Source organism: Pleurodeles waltl, chromosome 3_1, assembly GCF_031143425.1.
Source record: "Pleurodeles waltl isolate 20211129_DDA chromosome 3_1, aPleWal1.hap1.20221129, whole genome shotgun sequence".
Taxonomy (NCBI): domain Eukaryota; kingdom Metazoa; phylum Chordata; class Amphibia; order Caudata; family Salamandridae; genus Pleurodeles; species Pleurodeles waltl.
The window spans coordinates 1,974,361,409-1,974,380,486 of NC_090440.1; the positions used below are offsets into that span (position 1 = coordinate 1,974,361,409).

The 19,078-nt window shown below is 43.4% G+C and overlaps 1 protein-coding gene across 1 annotated transcript in view; it reads right to left on the minus strand.

Moving 5' to 3' along the window:
* Positions 1 to 19,078, minus strand: part of LOC138283496 (multidrug and toxin extrusion protein 2-like) — a 401,042-nt gene that overhangs the window by 152,094 nt on the left and 229,870 nt on the right. Inside the window, exon 4 of the mRNA XM_069221438.1 lies at positions 17,329 to 17,423. Coding sequence (XP_069077539.1) covers positions 17,329 to 17,423 — 95 coding nt within the window. The remainder of the gene's footprint in view (positions 1 to 17,328; positions 17,424 to 19,078) is intronic.

A 19,078-nucleotide genomic window follows, 5' to 3' on the forward strand; every position in this document is an offset into this window, starting at 1 on the left:
GTCGATCCAACCACAAAGAAACAATTGTCCCCAGTCTCACAGGATTTCCACCCAGTCGCTAAGGATTAGTCAGGAATAGCGTGAATACGAGTTTATTGCATTACAATCACCTTCCACCTGTATGTGTGCAGTCCGAAGGGGCTACAGCAATCCTTGCAGTGTACCCACATCTTGGCTGACTGGACAGTAGGTGTGGACCCCGACCAGGTCTTCAGCATCTCAGAAGATGCAGCCATCCAAGGGCCATTCATCAGTTTTGCAAATGCTTCCCTCAAGAGGGTCTTCTTCAGCTGGCAGATGTAGCCCCACACAGACCGTTCAGCAATTTGATTTGCAGACACATATTTACAGCCCTAACTGGGCCTTCGGCAATTGCTCATTGACAATTGCTCAGTGACAGCATTACAATTCCCACCAGGAACTGACAGGAGAGTCTGGCATCAGAGCCCTCCCAGTTCACTTTTGTTTAATCTGTGTCTTCTGGGTGCCCCACAATCATTGGTGATGTACATGGCCTCTCTCCTTCCTGGACAGTGTCCCGCCCTGCAGGGCAGTCAGGCTTCTTACTTCTCTCAGCAAACATGCAGGCTTCTAGGTACTTCAGGACAAGTACACACCTCCTCTAGCAAGAGATACAGACTTCAGGTTATACCCTCTAACCTCTGGGAAATTGGCAGGTGCTGTGTCAAGCACACACTGCCGGAGCACTCCCTGACTTGGTCATAGAGGGCTTGCAAATGGTACTATGTAGTTTAGATTGGATCCCACTTTTAAACACAACTGACAGACAGGAGATTTGGCGACACTGTCTCAAACTGTAGAATAGTTTCAGGTGGTTCTTTTTTCAAGTGTCATTGCATGTCGTTCACCAGACAAAAACCATGTGTCAAGTGATTTGTCTACCAGCAGGGTTGCTTCCATTCTGGAGCATCAACAGGAGAGCACTAATGAGGCATGCTTTTTCAGCACATGGTTGCCTTTAGCTCACCTAAAAGAATAATCAGGGAAAGACAAGAGGGCCGGCCTTCCTTAAAGGCTTCCTAACCTTTCCCTATTGAGTTTTCAGTCCCACCCCTAGCCCTTAACATCCAGCGAAAGGCAGTGCTCAGGAAGACTAATAGGCAGCTCCTTGCTAACTAAAATGCTACATAGAACATTTATGGAGTCCCTGTCTCTGCTTCCTTCACTTCAGTGTTTAGGTCTCCTCATTCCAGCTGCAGGAAAGTGAGCAATATACTTCCACAAACTGTGAGCACAGTGTTCACTATCCATTGTGTTCAAGGCCAACACAGGGGAATCCAAAATGGGTCTCAATGACCTCCGTTGTTATGGCTCACAAACACACCAATGCAATTGTCACACTGGCCACGCACATCGCTCACTTCACATGTGCTCGTTATGTCAGTGCAAAGGACTGGAAGACCATGTAGAGCCAGAACTTTAACCAGGTGAGCCAGTAGCCCTTCACTTCAGTGATTCATATAAAAAGACATGGTCAGACAAGAATAGGCACTTTAACGGTGGTATTGCTATGGCCACACTATTGTCCATAAAACACAGTATGCTGCCACCATCGTTGTATGTGCTAAATCAATAACAGGGACATTACACATGCAGACATGTGCATTGCTGACAGGCCATATGGAGAAATGCATTTTTTTATTAACAGAAAATTATATCTCCTGGCTTCTCATGTGACTGCTTCAGCAAGTGATTCAAAAATATAACAACATTGGCAAAGCCAATGGGTCTCACCTTATTCAGTCTACTGGCTTTTCCAGTGCTTATTTTGCCAATGATTTGTACCATCAGCAAAAAGAAATGGTTTATACTGATGCATTTTGGATAATCTGATGTAACACAAAACTTCCCACATGCTAAAAAATGAGATATCCTGCATGTTGGTCGTCCTATCGGTATACACAAACCTCTATTAAATGAATCCAATTTGATTTCCTTTCATCTCACTGGGATAAACACAACACTAATGAGCACCTTATTACCTCTAATTAGATGGAAGACCATCATGCCATGGCACGCACGTGGATACGTTAGAGTTGGGAACTTTATAATAAATAATTGCAGTTTAAATAATGAGGTGATTCTCCTTTTTTGATTGCCTCATTGTGGGAGATTAGATCATTATTTGGAGTAGGCGACTACCTTGATATTCCTTACTTTCTCATATTGCTTACCTTTTGTTTGTCTATCATCACAGGCCCATTTAACAGGCACTGAGAAGAGTGTCTGTGTCTAGCAGGAAGAATAATAATTGGGCATAGTATGTGTATGCCTGCTGTGTGATTAGTATGCTTATACGAATAATATAGGAAAATGGGGATCCTTGGTCGTGACGAAAGCCACGGACCCCAGCCGGGGCCATCAGCTGAAACATATTGACCAGTCAGATAAAGGAGTAATAATTCCTCCTGGGCATCTCCTCAGTTTTTAACCGTTTCATTGCCTTCTTTGAATATAAATGGTAGCCCCTGTTAAGAGGCTTCTGTGTTTTTTAAGTCTGACTTGCATTACCTACCATGCCCTACCCTTCATCCATATGCGCTCCCCATGAACATAGAAAGCCTGCTCGCCATTATATGGTTCTTTGGTGAGCAGGCATGGCCAATGGTGAAGCATGATACCTTGAGGCTATTTTATACATTTTTTGAAATTGCTTATGAATTGGAATAGATGCACTTGAGCACTTTGGTCCTTTTCAGTCTATATACCATATAGGGTCTAAAAGGGTCCCCAGGATTAGGACACTTCCCAAGCGTGGACCCTTCTTTCATATGTCTCATTTGCTCTTTAGTGGTGTGAATTATATGTGGGAGGGAGCAAACATAGATAGCCCAAATCTGATGTAAATGATATAAATATAGTTTTGAACTATGTGTGCATTGGGAACATTATGGCACCTGAGCGTCATGCAGCTGTATGTCCGTAGGGGTCTGTTTTATTTCCGATTTGAAGGATGACATAGGAGGTTGGGGAAACTTACCTTACACTCCAGTGCCCAGTTGGATGTTTTGTTTTTAATATTTACTGAAGTCAAATATAGCTGTCTTTTTAGTATCTGGCAGGACAGTTTTAGCTGCTTAGAAAGACATCATGCCCCACTACAAAACTACAAACATTTATGCACACATATGCGCTGTAAACATAGTATACGGAGGAGTTTTGTGTCATTCATCTCCAGCCACTGGCCTGTTTGGGCAAGTCACCTCTAGGAACTGGATTACTGGCATGTCCATCATGTTTTTGTATCAGCCCATAGCATTTCAAAGACCTGTTCACCTTTTGCAGTTGTGGTATGAGGAACTGAGTTATTTTTTCAATAACAATGTTAACCCTGTATGCATTCAAAGAAGGAGCAAGCAGGTGGTGAGACTTTCAAAGTCAACTCTGCCCGCTCTCGTTAAGAAGCTTCTTTCAAGTGTTAGTACTAAGGCCCATATTTATACTTTTTCAGCGCCGCATTTTATGTCATTTTTTGACACAGAAGCAGCACAAACGCACAAAATATAATTATATTTTGTAAGTTATCACCGCTTTTGCGTCAAGAAATGACGTAAATGCAGCACTAAAAAAGTATAAATATTGGCCATAATTGTATGTTCTAAGTTTGCATCGCTTTTACGTCAAATAATGATGCAAATGCGACGCAAAAAAGTATAAATATGGGACTAAGTTTGCCCTGCCTGCTACCCAAGGAGCAGCGCATTTGTTGTCAGTGACAGCCCTGACCAAGAGACAGAGTGCGAGGAGCAAACTATGGTTCTCTTATATGTTTTTATCTTATCTTATCTCCTTCACACTAGTGACAGATTGTGCAATTTCTACAGTTTTCATATGCCTTGCTCAGCCTCCCTGCCATATGATATGCTCCATGTCCAAGTTCGGTTACAATTACAAGCAGGCGACAATGTTACAGTGAGTGTTCCGCTGGGCCAGCAGGCAAAAATGCTGTTTTCACCCTCTGGTCCAGCAGAACACTCCTAAGATGGCGGGCAAAAGGCCTCCAGTACTGGCGGTCTTTTGCCTGCAACAGCTTCGGCTGTCCTGTGAAAGGACCACCAAAGTCGTAATGAGGCCCTTTGTCTGTAGGTAACACTTCCAACCAGTTTGAACTTGGTTTCTGTATCAGACCAATGCTCTATTGAGGTCAGTCTTAACTTTTTGGCACTATTTAAACTATAAAAATTCAAAACTTTTCTTTCCCTTATTAGATTTGTGTCATCTTGGCAACATTTATTTACTATAATATTCTCTGTTTTTCTAAATTGGTTTGGGGGTTTTCTTGTGTTTTGGCCATTTTGGAACTGCAGGCATGCCTTGCACATTGCCTCTAAGTCAAGCCTGTCTGCTCTGTGCCCCAGCTTCAGGTGAGTTGAGCACAGATTTTTTCAGTAACTTTAGTGATTCAGCCTGATCAACCAATCCCCCAATTTCTTACAGTTTGCAATTGTTTTGAGGAAGTTCAGGACATTTTGTAAAAGAATGTCCGAGTAAATCCTAGATTATTAAAAGCAGAGGTGGCTGATGATGGTTATCATGAGCCACAGCCAGCAGAAAACCAAGGTGAAGATTTAAGAGCCCTTAGTGCCACTGGAGCTTCACTTTAAGTGATGCTCCAGTGGCGCTATGCACTGCACCGTATTTACAAGGTGGCGTTAAGCCACTTTTTGGGGCTGAACACCACCTTGTAAAAACGACCCCTTCACACGCAGCACTTTGCACGGAAGGGGAGTGCAATGGGCGTTGTTGTGGGTGTGCCACAGCAAAACCCATTGCATTTTGGCGCTGCCCCAGATTTACGAGGGGTGGCTTTAGCATGGCACAACGGGGAAAAATGCTTTCATTTCTCCTTGTTTCTTGCTCTTTTTATGTGTGCCGCTTTTCTGCAGCACACATTGAAAGAGCAAATCACCATTTAAGATTGTTTTTTGTGCTGGAAGGTGTTCCTTCCTGCCCAAAAACAATCTCCCCATCAACGCAGCCATCCTTGCACAATGGTGCCAGCGTTGCTGTATTGGTGCAAGGCAGCAAATTCAGCGCCAGCGCAGGGGGAAACACGAGTTGAGATGTATTCTATCAAATACGGCACATCCCTGCATTGTGAAAATGATGGTGTGCGACGCAGCCAATTTTGGCGCAGAGCAGTGCACCATCATTTTCCCTTAAATTTGGCCCTAAATTCCATAACAATAAAAGAAGCTGCCTTGTTGAGAGTACGGATTGAAATACATAGAAACTTAACTTTGATGCAGTCAACTGTGATGAGTATAATTTCCATGAAGATGATTTTGTCACAGGTTCAGTGAAAGGTTATTTTAAATATATAAAGTTCTGGAATGTCCTGGAATTATGTGGACATCAAGATTCCTCAATCCTTTCGGGAACGAAGAAAAAGATCCCTAACAATGTTAAGGCAGTGGATGGCTCTATTTCATCCTGTTTTAGCAAGGTTTCATACATATATGATTAATTTGGTTTGTTTTGGAAGTCATAATGAGAAATTTTATTTTGATTTGATAGACAGTGATAAGCTTAAGCTAATTTTGGAAATGGCCTACTTGGTCTCTTACATAATACTTGTATTGACTGGACACCCAGGACAGCTCAATTGAATTCTGATTATTTTTAAAATAGTTATATAATCTCATGGCCATTAGAGGGAATCATCCCGTTAAAGTTTTTGCAAGGGTGTGTGTTACAGGTGTGCTCACTCTTTACCACCTTGAAGAATTTGGTGACATTTTTTAAAAAAAAGCAAATGAACTACCCCAACCTGACAGTTATGAAAGCAAGATGCATAAATTCCTTGCAGTTGTGTATATGTCCATTACTTAATGGAGACTATCTTAGACTGTATCTAGATTAGCCCCCTACAGTTTCCTGATCCATTCCCATTATTGTGTGTTCCTGAAAAAAGGATGATTTAAGAACATTTATAGACTATAAAGCCCACAGGAAAATTATGATGAACAATTGTTACCCTTTGCCAACAATATCTGTTCTCCTAAATCAGGAATGGGAAGATAACCACAAAGTGCAATCTAAAAAGAGTCTGTCATCTAGTCAGCGTTCCAGAAGGTGATGAATGAAAAATAGAATTCTTTACAAAAGTTAGATTTTTCACTGTTAGACTTTTCATCCTTGGTGTGGTCTCCCTTAACGTTTTGCCTCTGTTTCCCAGGTTGTTGATGTGTGCTGGACTCTGATTTTGCTGTTTTTGTTACTCTGGGCACTTTACCACTGCTAATCAATGTTAAAGTGCAAGTGATCCTTTACAAAATGTGTATGTAATTGGCTTATCCTTGATTGGCATATTTGATTTATTAGTAAGTCCCTTGTAGAGTGCACTAGAGGTGCCCAGGGCTTGTAAATCAAATGCTACTAGTGGGCCTGTAGCACTGGTGTGCCACCCACATAAGTAGCTCTCTAATCATGTCTCAGACCTGCCACTGCAGTGTCTGTGTGTGCAGTTTTAACTGTAAATTTGACTTGGCAAGTGTACTCACTTGCCAGGCCTAAACCTTCCCTTTTCTTACATGTCAGACACCCCTAAGGTAGGCCCTAGGTAGCCCCAAAGGCAGGGTGCAGAGTATGGTTAAGGTAAGACATATAGGGGGTCATTTTGACCTCGGCGGTCTTTTGCCAAGACTGCTGAGGGACTGCCGTGCTGAAGACCGCCAGTCGTGGCGGTTTTCCACTCGGCGTATTATGACTGCTGGCAGCCCTCTGTCCTTTTTCGGACGGAGAGCCGCCAGCAGCCATACTGGCGGGCGGCGGGGAAGTGGAGATTGCTCCACCTCCACCGCCACGTCAACAGAACACCGCCCACCGAATCACGTCCTGTGATTCGGCGTGGCGGTGTTCTGTTGACGTTGTGGTGGCGGCGGAGCAGCCCCCATGGATCCCGTCCCCTCCCGGAGGATCAACGGACCAGGTAAGTTGATCGTCCGTTAGGGGAGAGTGGTGGGTGGGTGTTGTATGTTGTGTGCGTGCATGGGGGTGTGCGTGTGTGTCTGTAGAGGGGGTGTGTGAGTGCGTGTATGCATGCGGGGGTGTTGTGTGTTTGAAAATGAGTACGTGTATGTCTGTATGGATGTATGTATGGATGTGTGCGTGTATGTCTGAATGTGGGTGTGTGCGTATGACTGTGTGTGTGGCTGTTGGCATGTATGTTGATGTGTGTGCGGGTATGTGTGTTGATGGTGCCTGCGTGAGTGTCGGGTGTGTATGTGTAAGGTAATTTTGGGGGTCGGTGGGGAGGGGGGTCCTGTCACCTTTGGAGGTGGCAGGGGTTGTGGGGGGTGTAGGGGAAGGACTCGGTGGGGATGGGGGGTTGGGGAGACCCCTATCAGTGCCAGGGAAGAAATTCCCTGGCACTGATAGTGCTTACCGCCATGGATTTCATGGCGGTTTCAAACCCCATGAAATCCATGGCGGTCAGCCGGGTCATGATACTGCCGGCGGTATTGTGACGGCCGCCGGGCTGGAGACCCAAGTCTCCAGCCTGGCGGTCGGAACGGAGAAGTGGCGCATGACCATGGCGGTAACCGCCACGGTCATAATTCCAATCTTTTTACTGCCAGCCTGTTGGCGGTAAGACTGCTGCTTCTCCACCGTCCGCCAGTGTCGTAATGACCCCCATAGTAATGTGTTTTATATGTCCTGACAGTGAAATATTGCTAAATTCGTTTTTCACTGTTGCAAGGCCTGTCCCTCTCATAGGTTAACATGGGGGCTACCTTTAAATCTGATTAAAGTGTAGATTCCCTTTGGGAGGGGATGGACATGTGGAGTGAGTTTGGGGTCTCTGAGCTCACATTTGAAAAATACATCTTTTAGTAAAGTTGATTTTTAGATTGTGTGTTTGAAAATGCCACTTTTAGAAAGTGAGCATTTTCTTGCTTATACCAGTTCTGTGACTCTGCCTCTTTGTGGATTCCATGTCTGGATCAGTTTGACAGTTGGGCTGGTTGCACCTCACACTAGACTGTGACGCAAACGGAGCTGGGGTGTAGTCTGCATTTCCTGATGAGCCATCTGTGCTAGGAGGGAGGGAAAGAGTGGTCACTCACACCTGAAAGGGTTCTGCCTGTCCTCACACAATGCAGTCTCCAACCCCCTGGTGAGTGTCCAGGGCGTGGCCTGGGCAAGGCAGGACTTCACAATCAAGAGAGACTTTGCTTTGAAGTAGGCCTACTTCAAAGGAGAAATTGGGTATAAAAAAGGCACCCAATACCACAGACTTTAGAACACTTCTGGACACCAAGAGGAACCTCTGCCTGGAGAAGAGCTGAAGAGATGAGGAAGAAGAGCTGCCCTGCCTGTGACTGTGCTTTGTTGAGCTATCCTGCAGTTGCTGCTTCTGCCAGAGTAAGAGGGCAAAGACTGGACTTTGTGTGCCTTTCATCTTGTGAAGATCTCCAAGGGCTTGATTTAGAGCTTGCCTCCTGTTGTTGAAGTCTCAGGGACAGCAAAGACTTCTCTCTGCCAGCACCTGGAGTCTCTGGAGAGACTCCTACTCTGCCCTGTGGTGCCCATCCAGTTCCTGGGGCCCTGAAAGGAGAAGCTGGCAGCCTAAGAGGAAGAAATCCATGCACAGAACACCGTGCAGGAAAAAGATTGACGTTACTCTGATCTGCAGCTGAAGAAACTTCGCGCCACTGGCTTTGCGGCTGAAAGTCGACGCTCGCCTACAACGCGGCCGAAGAATCGACGCACGGAGCTGGAGAAACGACGTGCAGCATCGCTGACGGAGGCTGGTGAGATCGCAACCCGCGCTGTGTGGTTTTCGGATCATTGTGCGGCTGGATTTCCGATGCAAATACCGCTGGGCATGTAAAAACAACGCAAGGCCTGCCCGGACCCAGGAGTGCTGACCGGACCAACGCATCGCTCTCCTGCAGAGAGAAGAAACGACTCGCCCCAGCCCGACGAAAGGAGAAATAACGCAAGGTCTCACTCATGAGTGAAATCAACGCATCGCAAGCCCTTTTTGACGCACACTCGCCTGTGCAGGGTTATTTTTGGTGCACCCAAGGTACATTTGTACGCTAACAGTGTTAGTGTGTGTTTTAAACTACATAAAGACTCTTTTTCCTTTTTAGTTGATAACTTGATTTGTCTATTGTGGATTTTTGTTGTTTTGGTCTTGTTTTGTTTAGATAAATATTTTCTATTTTTCTAAACCAGTGTTGTGTCATTTTGTAGTGTTTTCATTTAGTTACCCTGTGTGTTGGTACAAATACTTTACACCTAGCGCTCTCAAATTAAGCCTACTGCTCATGCCAAGCTACCAAGGGGGTGAGCAGGGGTTAGCTGAGGGTGATTATCTTTTACCCTGACTAGAGTGAGGGTCCTTGCTTGGACAGGGGGTAACCTGACTGCCAACCAAAGATCCTATTTCTAACATTCACAAACCCGGTCAAGTATTTTGGTCTCTGCAAAGCTATGTACAACATTTCAGTGTATTTTTTATTGTCTATTTACATGATATTTTGATCTATTCTAATCCACTGGAAACACACTTATTACATAGTAAGGCTGGAGAGCACAAACAGTTTGCTAAAATGGATAAATATTGTTTTCATGCCACTACTGTGGAGTTTTTAGAGCCACATCAATATTCCTTAAAAAATGAAATGGAGGAAAATAAAGTGGCAGAACTAGTTCAGTGCCAAACACAAACTTATGTTAAAGCAACTCATGGGGGATTTTTGGGAATTTGCCTGTTTTTATAGGTGGCTCAACCATCTGTTTTCTGAATTCATAATACCTGTCAGCAAGTTACTGCATGCAGGAGTATTATTTCAGTTTAAAGAAGAGAAGCATATCAGGAATTTTGCTTTCACCATAACGTAAAATGAACCTTCATTGTGGAGATGGAATCTTGTTATCATTCCAAAGGAGTTGTTATATGCCAGAGAAATCCTAACTCTGATCAGGTTCATTCAGTAGCATACTTTTCTAATATATGCTCACCAAAAGAATTAAACTACACAATAAGTGTCAAGGAATGTTTGGCCATTAAGACATATCTTGATGAATGAAGACATTAATTGAGAGGGTTTAAAAATTTTTTTAGAAATGTATATGTATCCCAGAAATTTGCAGTTCCTGAAATCAACCAGAGCACTGGCACTGCCACCTAAAACCTCAGCTGCAATTTGTTTTTGTCTACTAACATTGTGTGTTAAATTATAGACCATGCCCTATGAATGAGATGGCTGATGCTGTATCACAACATGATGAACTAGAGAGTGAAAATTCAGTTTTGATTCCACCAATCATTTTGTCCCTAAAAGTTTTGTATAATGATTCCATTACAATTATTATTACAAACACAATTCAGCTCACAGTACATTCGCAAAGTCTATAGACAAAGAGGCATGGATAAAAAGAACAATAAATTAGTAATGGAAAGATTGGAGTAGTATATCAAGGGAAAGCTATCAATTTACCATTAGATCAGTTAGTCAAAAACCTACAAATCGGGTTCATCATTCAAAGATGGATGTATATTTAAACACATTCAGGGCCATATTTATGCTCCGTTTGCGCCGAAATTGCGTCGTTTTTTTTGACGCAATTTCGACGCAAAACTAACGCCAACTAACGCCATATTTATACTATGGCGTTAGAGGCGAATAGCGCCAAAGTTCCCGGAATGTGCGTCATTTTTTAGCGTGAACCCCTTCCTTGCGTTAATGATATGCAAGGGAGGCGTTCCCGTCTAAAAAATGACTCCCAGGCCTTTACGTGGTATTTATACTCCCGGGCAAAAGAGACGCCCGGGAGTTGGCGTGGCTAAAAACGGCGCATTTGCGCCGCTTTTTAACGCCTGGGTCAGGCATGGCGTTAAGGGACAAGTGGGCTCAAAATGAGCCCAGAGTGCCCTCCCTTGCCCCCAGGGACCCCCCCTGCCACCCTTGCCCACCCCAGGAGGACACCCAAGGCTGGAGGGACCCACCCCAGGGACATTCAGGTAAGTTCAGGTAAGTATATATATATTTTTTTTAAATAATATTTTGTGGCATAGGGGGGCCTGATTTGTGCCCCCCTACATGCCACTATGCCCAATGACCATGCCCAGGGGACAGAAGTCCCCTGGGCATGGCCATTGGGCAAGGGGGCATGACTCCTATCTTTACAATGATAGGAGTCATGTTGATGGGGGATGGGCGTCGTTAAAAAATGGCGCAAGTCGGGTTAAGACGATTTTTTCGACGTAACCTGACTTGCCCCATTTTAAGACGCCCATGCGCCATTTTCCCCCTACGCCGGCGCTGTCTGGTCTACGTGGTTTTTTCCCACGCAAACCAGGCAGCGCCGGTCTGATTGCGCCGTCTAACGCCATTCCATAAATACGGCGCCCGCATGGCGCTTCAGAATGGCGTTAGACGGCGCAAAACTTTTTGACGCTAAACTGCGTTAGCGCAGTTTAGCGTCAAAAAGTATAAATATGGGCCTCAATCTGTGCCCAAAGGGTTTGTTGAGTCACTGCCTGTTATACCTGGACCATAGTATACAATGTCAATGGATTTTTTATATAGTTGCCCAAGAGTCAAGGTTGAGCAGTAATTGTAGTGGTTTATGTTTAACTAGGCCTGGACGGAATTTAAAGCAGAGTACCAGCCAAATTCATTACAATTATCATGCAGTGGATTTTTTTTCCTATTCGAGAAACACAATGACAATGGAAACAACAAGAGGCTCTAGCAAGCAAGCTGGTGGGCAAAACAAGATTTGGCTTCCCCTAACTCGATTTCGGGTCACTCGGAAGCCTTTCTGCACCATATTCTAATGCAGGCAGTAACAAAAGGACATGATCAGCAGCACTACTTTTCAAATAGGTATTGCACCCAAACAGACGGTTCAGGTAGTTTTTTTTAGATCAAAACACATTTTTTGAAAGTAATTTTTTTCAGCAATAACAAGTGCCACAGAGTCTGCAACTTCCTCTTCCTGTCCAGAAGGCTCCTTCCAGTTCCTCTTTCTTTTGGATTATAAGGTGTAAGAATCACTCTGTGTGCAAATTCCTGCGGCATATAGACCATTGGATTTTAAGCATTTGTTTGGGAGAAGTCAAGTATTTGGATGTTTATTGATTGATGGAGAGCATGCACCAATATTGTTTACCTCTTTTTGTTACATTTTAAAATTTGATTGTAGCTGGTGTGGAGTTGCAGTGGGGGTCCATTTTGCATTGACATTTTCCAAGGGGCAAAGTTTGCACATTTTTGGGAGGGCTAAGGCACTGAATTTACCTGACTTTTTTCTCCATTTCTTTGTGCGTTGTTTGTGAATTTTCTACTATTTTGCTCCTTTAGTGTCTGGGGACTAGTCTGTCCACTGGTCAGGCCAGCCAGCAATAGTAATTAGTTGCATACGTATATGTGTGTGTGTGTGCGTGTGTGTATATATAAATTAAAAAAACATAGAAATTCACTGTCAAAAATGAAGGTTACAGGGGCATTATAGTTCGGTTGACGTTTTAACCAAACATAACCATAGAAATTCAGCAGTTATACTGTAGTTATACTTATAGTTATACTTATGTTAAGAAACTATACCTTCTTGCTCAAAGTTACTTTTCGGCACGAGTTTAGTTTTTTCAGACGTTATTCCTGTTCAAAATCCCTATGGAAATTAACATGGAGAAAACATGTTTTGGGACCCCACTTTTTCTCAGCCCCTGCTTGACCGATCACCCCAAACCCTTCCAGACGTGGGCGGCAAATTTCTTTGGAAAATTTTTGTGAAGTTTTGTTACCCAGCATCAAAGATGTATTCATGTGAAAAAATGCTTTTTCTTTAGAAACTAGGGGCCTGATTACCACCTTGGCCGATGAGATACTCCATCCCAAATGTGACAGATATCTCGCCCAGTGTATTACAAATTCCATTATATCCTATGAAGCTTGTAAAACGGCGGGTTGGATATCCGTCACGTGTGGGATGGAGTATCTCATTCGTCAAGGTCTAATCAGGCCCTAGGTCCTAACTATAACTATCACTAGGTTATATATATATATATATATATGTATATATATATATATATATATATATATATGCTTTCTCTGCTTTCTCTGGTGTGTTTTTTTAAATCTATTGATCTTTTAAATTCCCTTGGATTAAATGCAAAATATGGTTGTATTTTATGTTTTTCTGCAAAGTGTATTTTGGAGGGGTAACTTTTGATGCCTTGGGATATTTTATTAGTGGAAATTTTTTAAATTGACTCAATTTTCATTTTTTGGCATTGCTGAATTAATGTTAGTGGTTTCTTCTTTGATTACCATTCCTCATTTCTTTGCTGGCCAAGTTGCCATTTTGTGTGGCCAGTGTGTGTGTGTGTGTGTGTGGGTGTGCATGTGCGTGTGTGTAATGGTTAGGGCCCGGGGATGATTCTGCCTGAATGATTGCCTTGCTTTCACATTTCACTATAATTACTTATATGGTTCTCTCCTTCCCTGTACTTCTTTTTTCTTTCAGATCTTCAGACACCAGTCAGTGTTGATAGCAAAACTACACAAAATGCTCAAATTCTTTTGCTTTTCTTGTTCATCAACACTAATCTCATTTCGGTCGGGAGTCGGGACAGGACTATGACAACTGCCAGAAGAAAAAAGTTAGGAACAATGCTTATCTATTTCCATGGGAAACAACATGACTCAAATAGGCCTACTCTTGTGGACTGGAGAGAGGTGTGCTGATTAGAAAAATTTCAGCAGTGGTCTGGTTGCAATGTCAAACTTTAATTAAGTGTTTGTGGGCTGGGAAGAGCTGTCACTGAACATATGCCACAATATGGACACACAAAGCTATATATTATCGACATTTGTGGGATTGATCAGCTAGGTACATGCAGCTACTTGTCTGGGATTGGTGGTAAAAGACTGTTCTTACTTCCGAATGGCACACGGCTGCTCTAGCCTATGCTCTACCCTCTTGATCCTCATCCACCATGGTACTTACTTTGAATCTACAATATTCACATTTAGGGGCATATTTATACTCTGTTCGCGCCGGATTTGCGTTGTTTTTTTTTACGCAAATTCGACGCAAAGCTAACTCCATATTTATACTTTGACGCTAGACCCGTCTAGCGTCAAAATCCTTGGAGTTTGCGTCATTTTTTTGCGTGGACACCTACCTTGTGTTAATGAGATGCAGGGTTGGCGTTTCCACGCTAAAATGACTCTAAGGCCTTTGCGCCTTATTTAAACTCCCGTGCAAAAATGACGCACGGGAGGGGGCTGGCCTTAAAAAATGATGTGCAGCCGCATTTGCGTCATTTTTTAACGTCTGGTCAGGGTAGGCGTTAAGGGATCTGTGGGCTCGGAAGGAGCCCAGAGGTGCCCTCCCATGCCCCCAGGGACACCCCCTGCCACCCTCGCCCACCCCTGGAGGACACCCATGGATGGGGGACCCATCCCAGGTAAGTACAGGTAAGTAGAGGTAAGTATTTTTTTAAAAAAAATTAAGTGGCATAGGGGGGCCTAACTTGGGCCCCCCTACATGCCACTGTGCCCAATGGCCATGCCCAGGGGACATATGTCCCCTGGGCATGGCCATTGGGCAGTGGGGCATGACTCCTGTCTTTGCTAAGACAGGAGTCATTTCCATGGTGGTTGTGCGTCATAAAATGACGCGAGTCAGGTTAGTGTCATAATTTTTTACTCTAACCTGACTTGCACCATTTTATGACGCACAACCCACATTATTCCCTACACCAGCGCTGCCCGGTTTGCATCATTTTTTTTTACGCTCACCAGACAGCAGCGCCGGCTAGCGTCATTCCATAAATATGACGCCCGGCTGGCGCGTTGGAATGGGGTTAGCCTGCGCTTAATTTTTTGACGCAAAACTGCGTTAGCGCAGTTTTGCGTCAAAAAGTATAAATATGGCCCTTACTTTTTTTAATTCCACATGCCTTCTCTTCTTCTGCACAAAATCTCCATAGGCCTGACAATCCTGCTGACTAGACCACTTCAGCCCTGCACACAAAATGGACATTACGAGAAGAAGAATGCAAATTAACCCATGATTTTGGCATTTATATGTGTTAGACCTGACAGCCTTAGGGTGGTCATCCCCCAACCTTTTCCCTGCCTCCCTTCATTTCTCTGACACTGTTTTTGCTGGTTTTAAATGCTACTAGTGGGCCAGCAGCATTGACTGTGCTACCCACATAAGTAGCCCCTTAGCCGTGTCTCAGGCCTGCCATTGCAAGTCCTGTGTGTGCAGTTTAACTGCCACTTCAACATGGCATTTAAGACTACTTGCCAAGCCTTAAACTCTCTTTTTTCTACATCTAGGTCACCCCTCAGGTACGCCCTAGGTAACCCATAAGGCAGGGTGCTATGTAAGTAAAAGGCAGGAAATGTACATGTGTTTTACATGTCCTGGCAGTGAAACACTCACAAATTCGTTTTCTACTACTGTGGGGTTTGCTCCTCTAATATACTAGCATTAGAACTGCCCTCATGTACTCTTAAGTGATAGACTCTGATCTGGAAGGAGTAAGCCTGTCATTTTTAGTATGGCCAGAATGGTAACAGAAAATCCTGCTTACTGGCAAAGTTGGATTTAATATTACTATTTTAGAAATGCCACTTTTTGAAAAGAGCCATTTCTCTGTACTTACTGCCATCTGTGCCTTATAGCCTGTCTCCAATCAACGTCTGGTTTGTGCTGGTTGACAGCTCCCCTTGTGCATTCCACCTAGACAGCCAGAAAAACAGGGCACTCAGTCACATCTGCATCCATCTGCACACAGAATGGTCTCCCTGGGCAGGAAAGGTGGAGGGGCTCTCTCTTACACTTCAAAGGCCTTTGGCCTGCACTCACAAAGGGCTGATAACCCCTCACAGGGATCGTGGCATACGGGACTGGGCTGAAAAGGGAACTTGTGCACTTCAAAACAACTCTTTGAAGTTTCATCCACTTCTAAGGCACTTTTGGGTATATATACTGGGCCTCTGTTCCCACCAAATCAGACACTTCTGGATCTACACCTGGACTCTGTCAGAGGGACTTCCTGAATGCCCAAAGGACTCACCCGGACTACTTTGCTGGGAAGGACTGCTGCCCTGCTGCCTGCTGGTCTCTGACTCTGCTGGAAGGACTCTGCCTTCCCCACGAGTGCACTCCAAGGGCTTGGATTGGGTTTGCCTCCTGTTCTGCAGTTTCAGGGCCACAAAGACTTCACCTCAGAGAAGTAATTCACCATGCGTCAAAAATTCAACGCAACGCCTGCAGAAATTGATGCAACGCATGCCTCATGGATGAAAATTCACCGCATCGCCTACTGGATTGACACAGCGCCTGCTCCTTCTTACCATTGTGTCAAGGATTTTCAACGCATCGTCCCGGGGCATCAAAATATAACAGCATCTCAGTGAGGAACTAAAGCTGCGCTTCTGGAAATCGGCTTATCGCCTTGCAGCGTAGAAGGAAATGACGCATCATCTGTGCAGCGCCAGAAAGTCTGATGCAGCGCCTTTTTTTCAAGTAATCTCCTCCTCTGTGGCCCATCCCAGGTACTGTGTGTTGCAAGGATACATCCATTGATTCTAAAGGATTGAGACTGTTTTAAACCTTTAAAAAGTGATATCTCAACTTGTGCATATTGGATTTTTTTCGTTTTTATCTTATTTTATTTAGATACATATTATCTATTTTTCTAAACCTGTATGGTGTATTTCTGTGGTATTTTCACTGTTTTACTGTATGAGTTATTGCACAAATACTTTACGCATTGCTTTCTAAGTTTAGCATGCTTGCTCTCTGCCAAGCTACCAGCACAGGACAATATGGATTGTGCTGTGACCTACCCTGCCTAGGATTGTGGTCCCTACTTGGACAAGGGTGTATACTCTGCCCACTAGAGACCCAATTTCTAACAATATGCAGTATTGTTTTTCTTTTCTTAACAATAACAATTTGTAGAACTGTGTGGGTCCTCTCTATTTTGTATTTTTCAACCCTAAGTAACATGGCAATAAGATTTCTTGAGTCTCTGGGGCTGAAGGTAACTGAACTGTGTCATTCCTTCCACAAAAGATGTGATGATGATGACTTGCTGCTCATCAACTTGATGAATATTGTCTTTATTTTTGTCTGCCTCACCGTTCCCCAACTCTCCCTTCCCATCCAGTCATGAAACCCCTAATTATCTTCCCCAAGGTTGTGTGATCCATTAAGGTGTGACCTAAATAATTTAAACTATAAATTGATCACACATGTGGTGGGACGATATGGCAAAAGTGACGCTCAGCACTTAACAAACAAAGATCTGCAATAGCTTACCTCTTCTTTTAAAGTGTTCCAGTTTGTTCTTAAAATGTAAATTGTGAGGAAGAAGGCAGGAACAAAAGCGCCAACTGTCATTCCATACCATAGGCCTGGGGAAATGAAAGAGACATTAGCAAAATGCATTTCATGTGCAGGTGAGCATAGTATCTTTTAGGTTATCAACACTTTATAGATCCTCCTGAAATGGAGGAACTGTCTTGCACCCACTTTGTAGGCTCAGTACATCCAGGATATGTATTAATTTATTTTATTCTTATAGTGCTAAGACATTAACAATTGATTTTTATTTAAAAATACAAACAAAATGATCTATTGATAATTACTATGATGAAGATAATTACAAAAAGCTTTAGGAAGTTTCCTAGCACATAAGGTATTGAGTGTCTTCACTAATGCCGCATAACAGTATACAGGATTCCCATATTTTACTCATATTTTGCCAAAGATGTATGTGGTCCAGGATTGCATATTATCTTTGAAATATGGCATGAGATTTAGACTTTTGTCTGGACATTTTCCAATATTTAAATAACTAAAGGCAGACATACCTCTTCAGCCCGACCCCTTCATTTCTACATGGATTTCAAAGAGGGCACCTCACCCATGTTATAAAACCTTCTGCCAAAATGAGCATCAGATACATTTACACTTTCAACTCGATACTCCAAATTCATCTAATATGCTAAAGTCAAACATACCCCTTGTTTTCAAACATATGCTTACTCAGTCATTACACACAGAAAAGACCTAATGTACAGTATTAAAGTACAGGAGCCCAAAAGTCAGTGTGTGCTGTCTCAAATATAGGTGCACGAAGTTCAAGGTTTTCAGAGGTGGAGGCTCAACTGGCTGCGCTGTCATAAACCTTTGACCAGCAGCCCATCAACACTGAACCACTGCAGGAAAAGCATGGCTGCCCTGTCTATGGAACAATACAAATGACCATCATGCTTTGGGAGCAAACATCTCAAGAGTCAGGGTTAAACTCTCCACAAACAATCATTTTGGGGATTTATTTCGGAATAATAAAAATGCCAGTTGAGTACGGCCACATCAAGAGAGAGCCCACGTTGCACACATTTCTGCATACTGTGCAACCCCTCATATCGGCAGATGCACATAATGCAAGTGGGGATCTCACAATATGGCAGGAGGCCCGCTACCAGGGACATGGATGTCATGGCCTCCCCTGACCTAGCATCTGTCAGGCTGTCCGGCCAGGTCTAAGTGTCCTTCAGAGTGTTTGTGATTGTAGAAGAGTGATTGTCTGAGGGACCCCACCATAAAGAGGAAGACCTGCAAAAAAGACAGGATAGTAGATAATGGGTAACCAGGGTTAATAGATAAATATTGACGGTGGGCACAATTGTATCTACTGTCTAAGGAAATCAAAGCAAAATTGATAATTTAAAAGGGGTCGGCAATGGAAAGAGATACAGCGTAAGTGAGAAGTGAACAAGGAAAAATAAACAACATACAAAACATATACAGTATTTTGGGGACTCCACTGAGTTGTGAATAATGGTAGCCAAATCAGGAAAGGACTGCCGTTACATCAACTACCAATTATTAGTTTAGGTTTTAGGCTAATACCACTATGTGAAAAACATACGGCCTGATTTACAAACTACACTTCATAGTATATTTTGTAATAGGAAAACATGTACTATAAAGTGCTATTCACAAACTATGTGTAGAACTTACACCCCCACAATTAACTATACTTATGTGTATGAGGTGATCA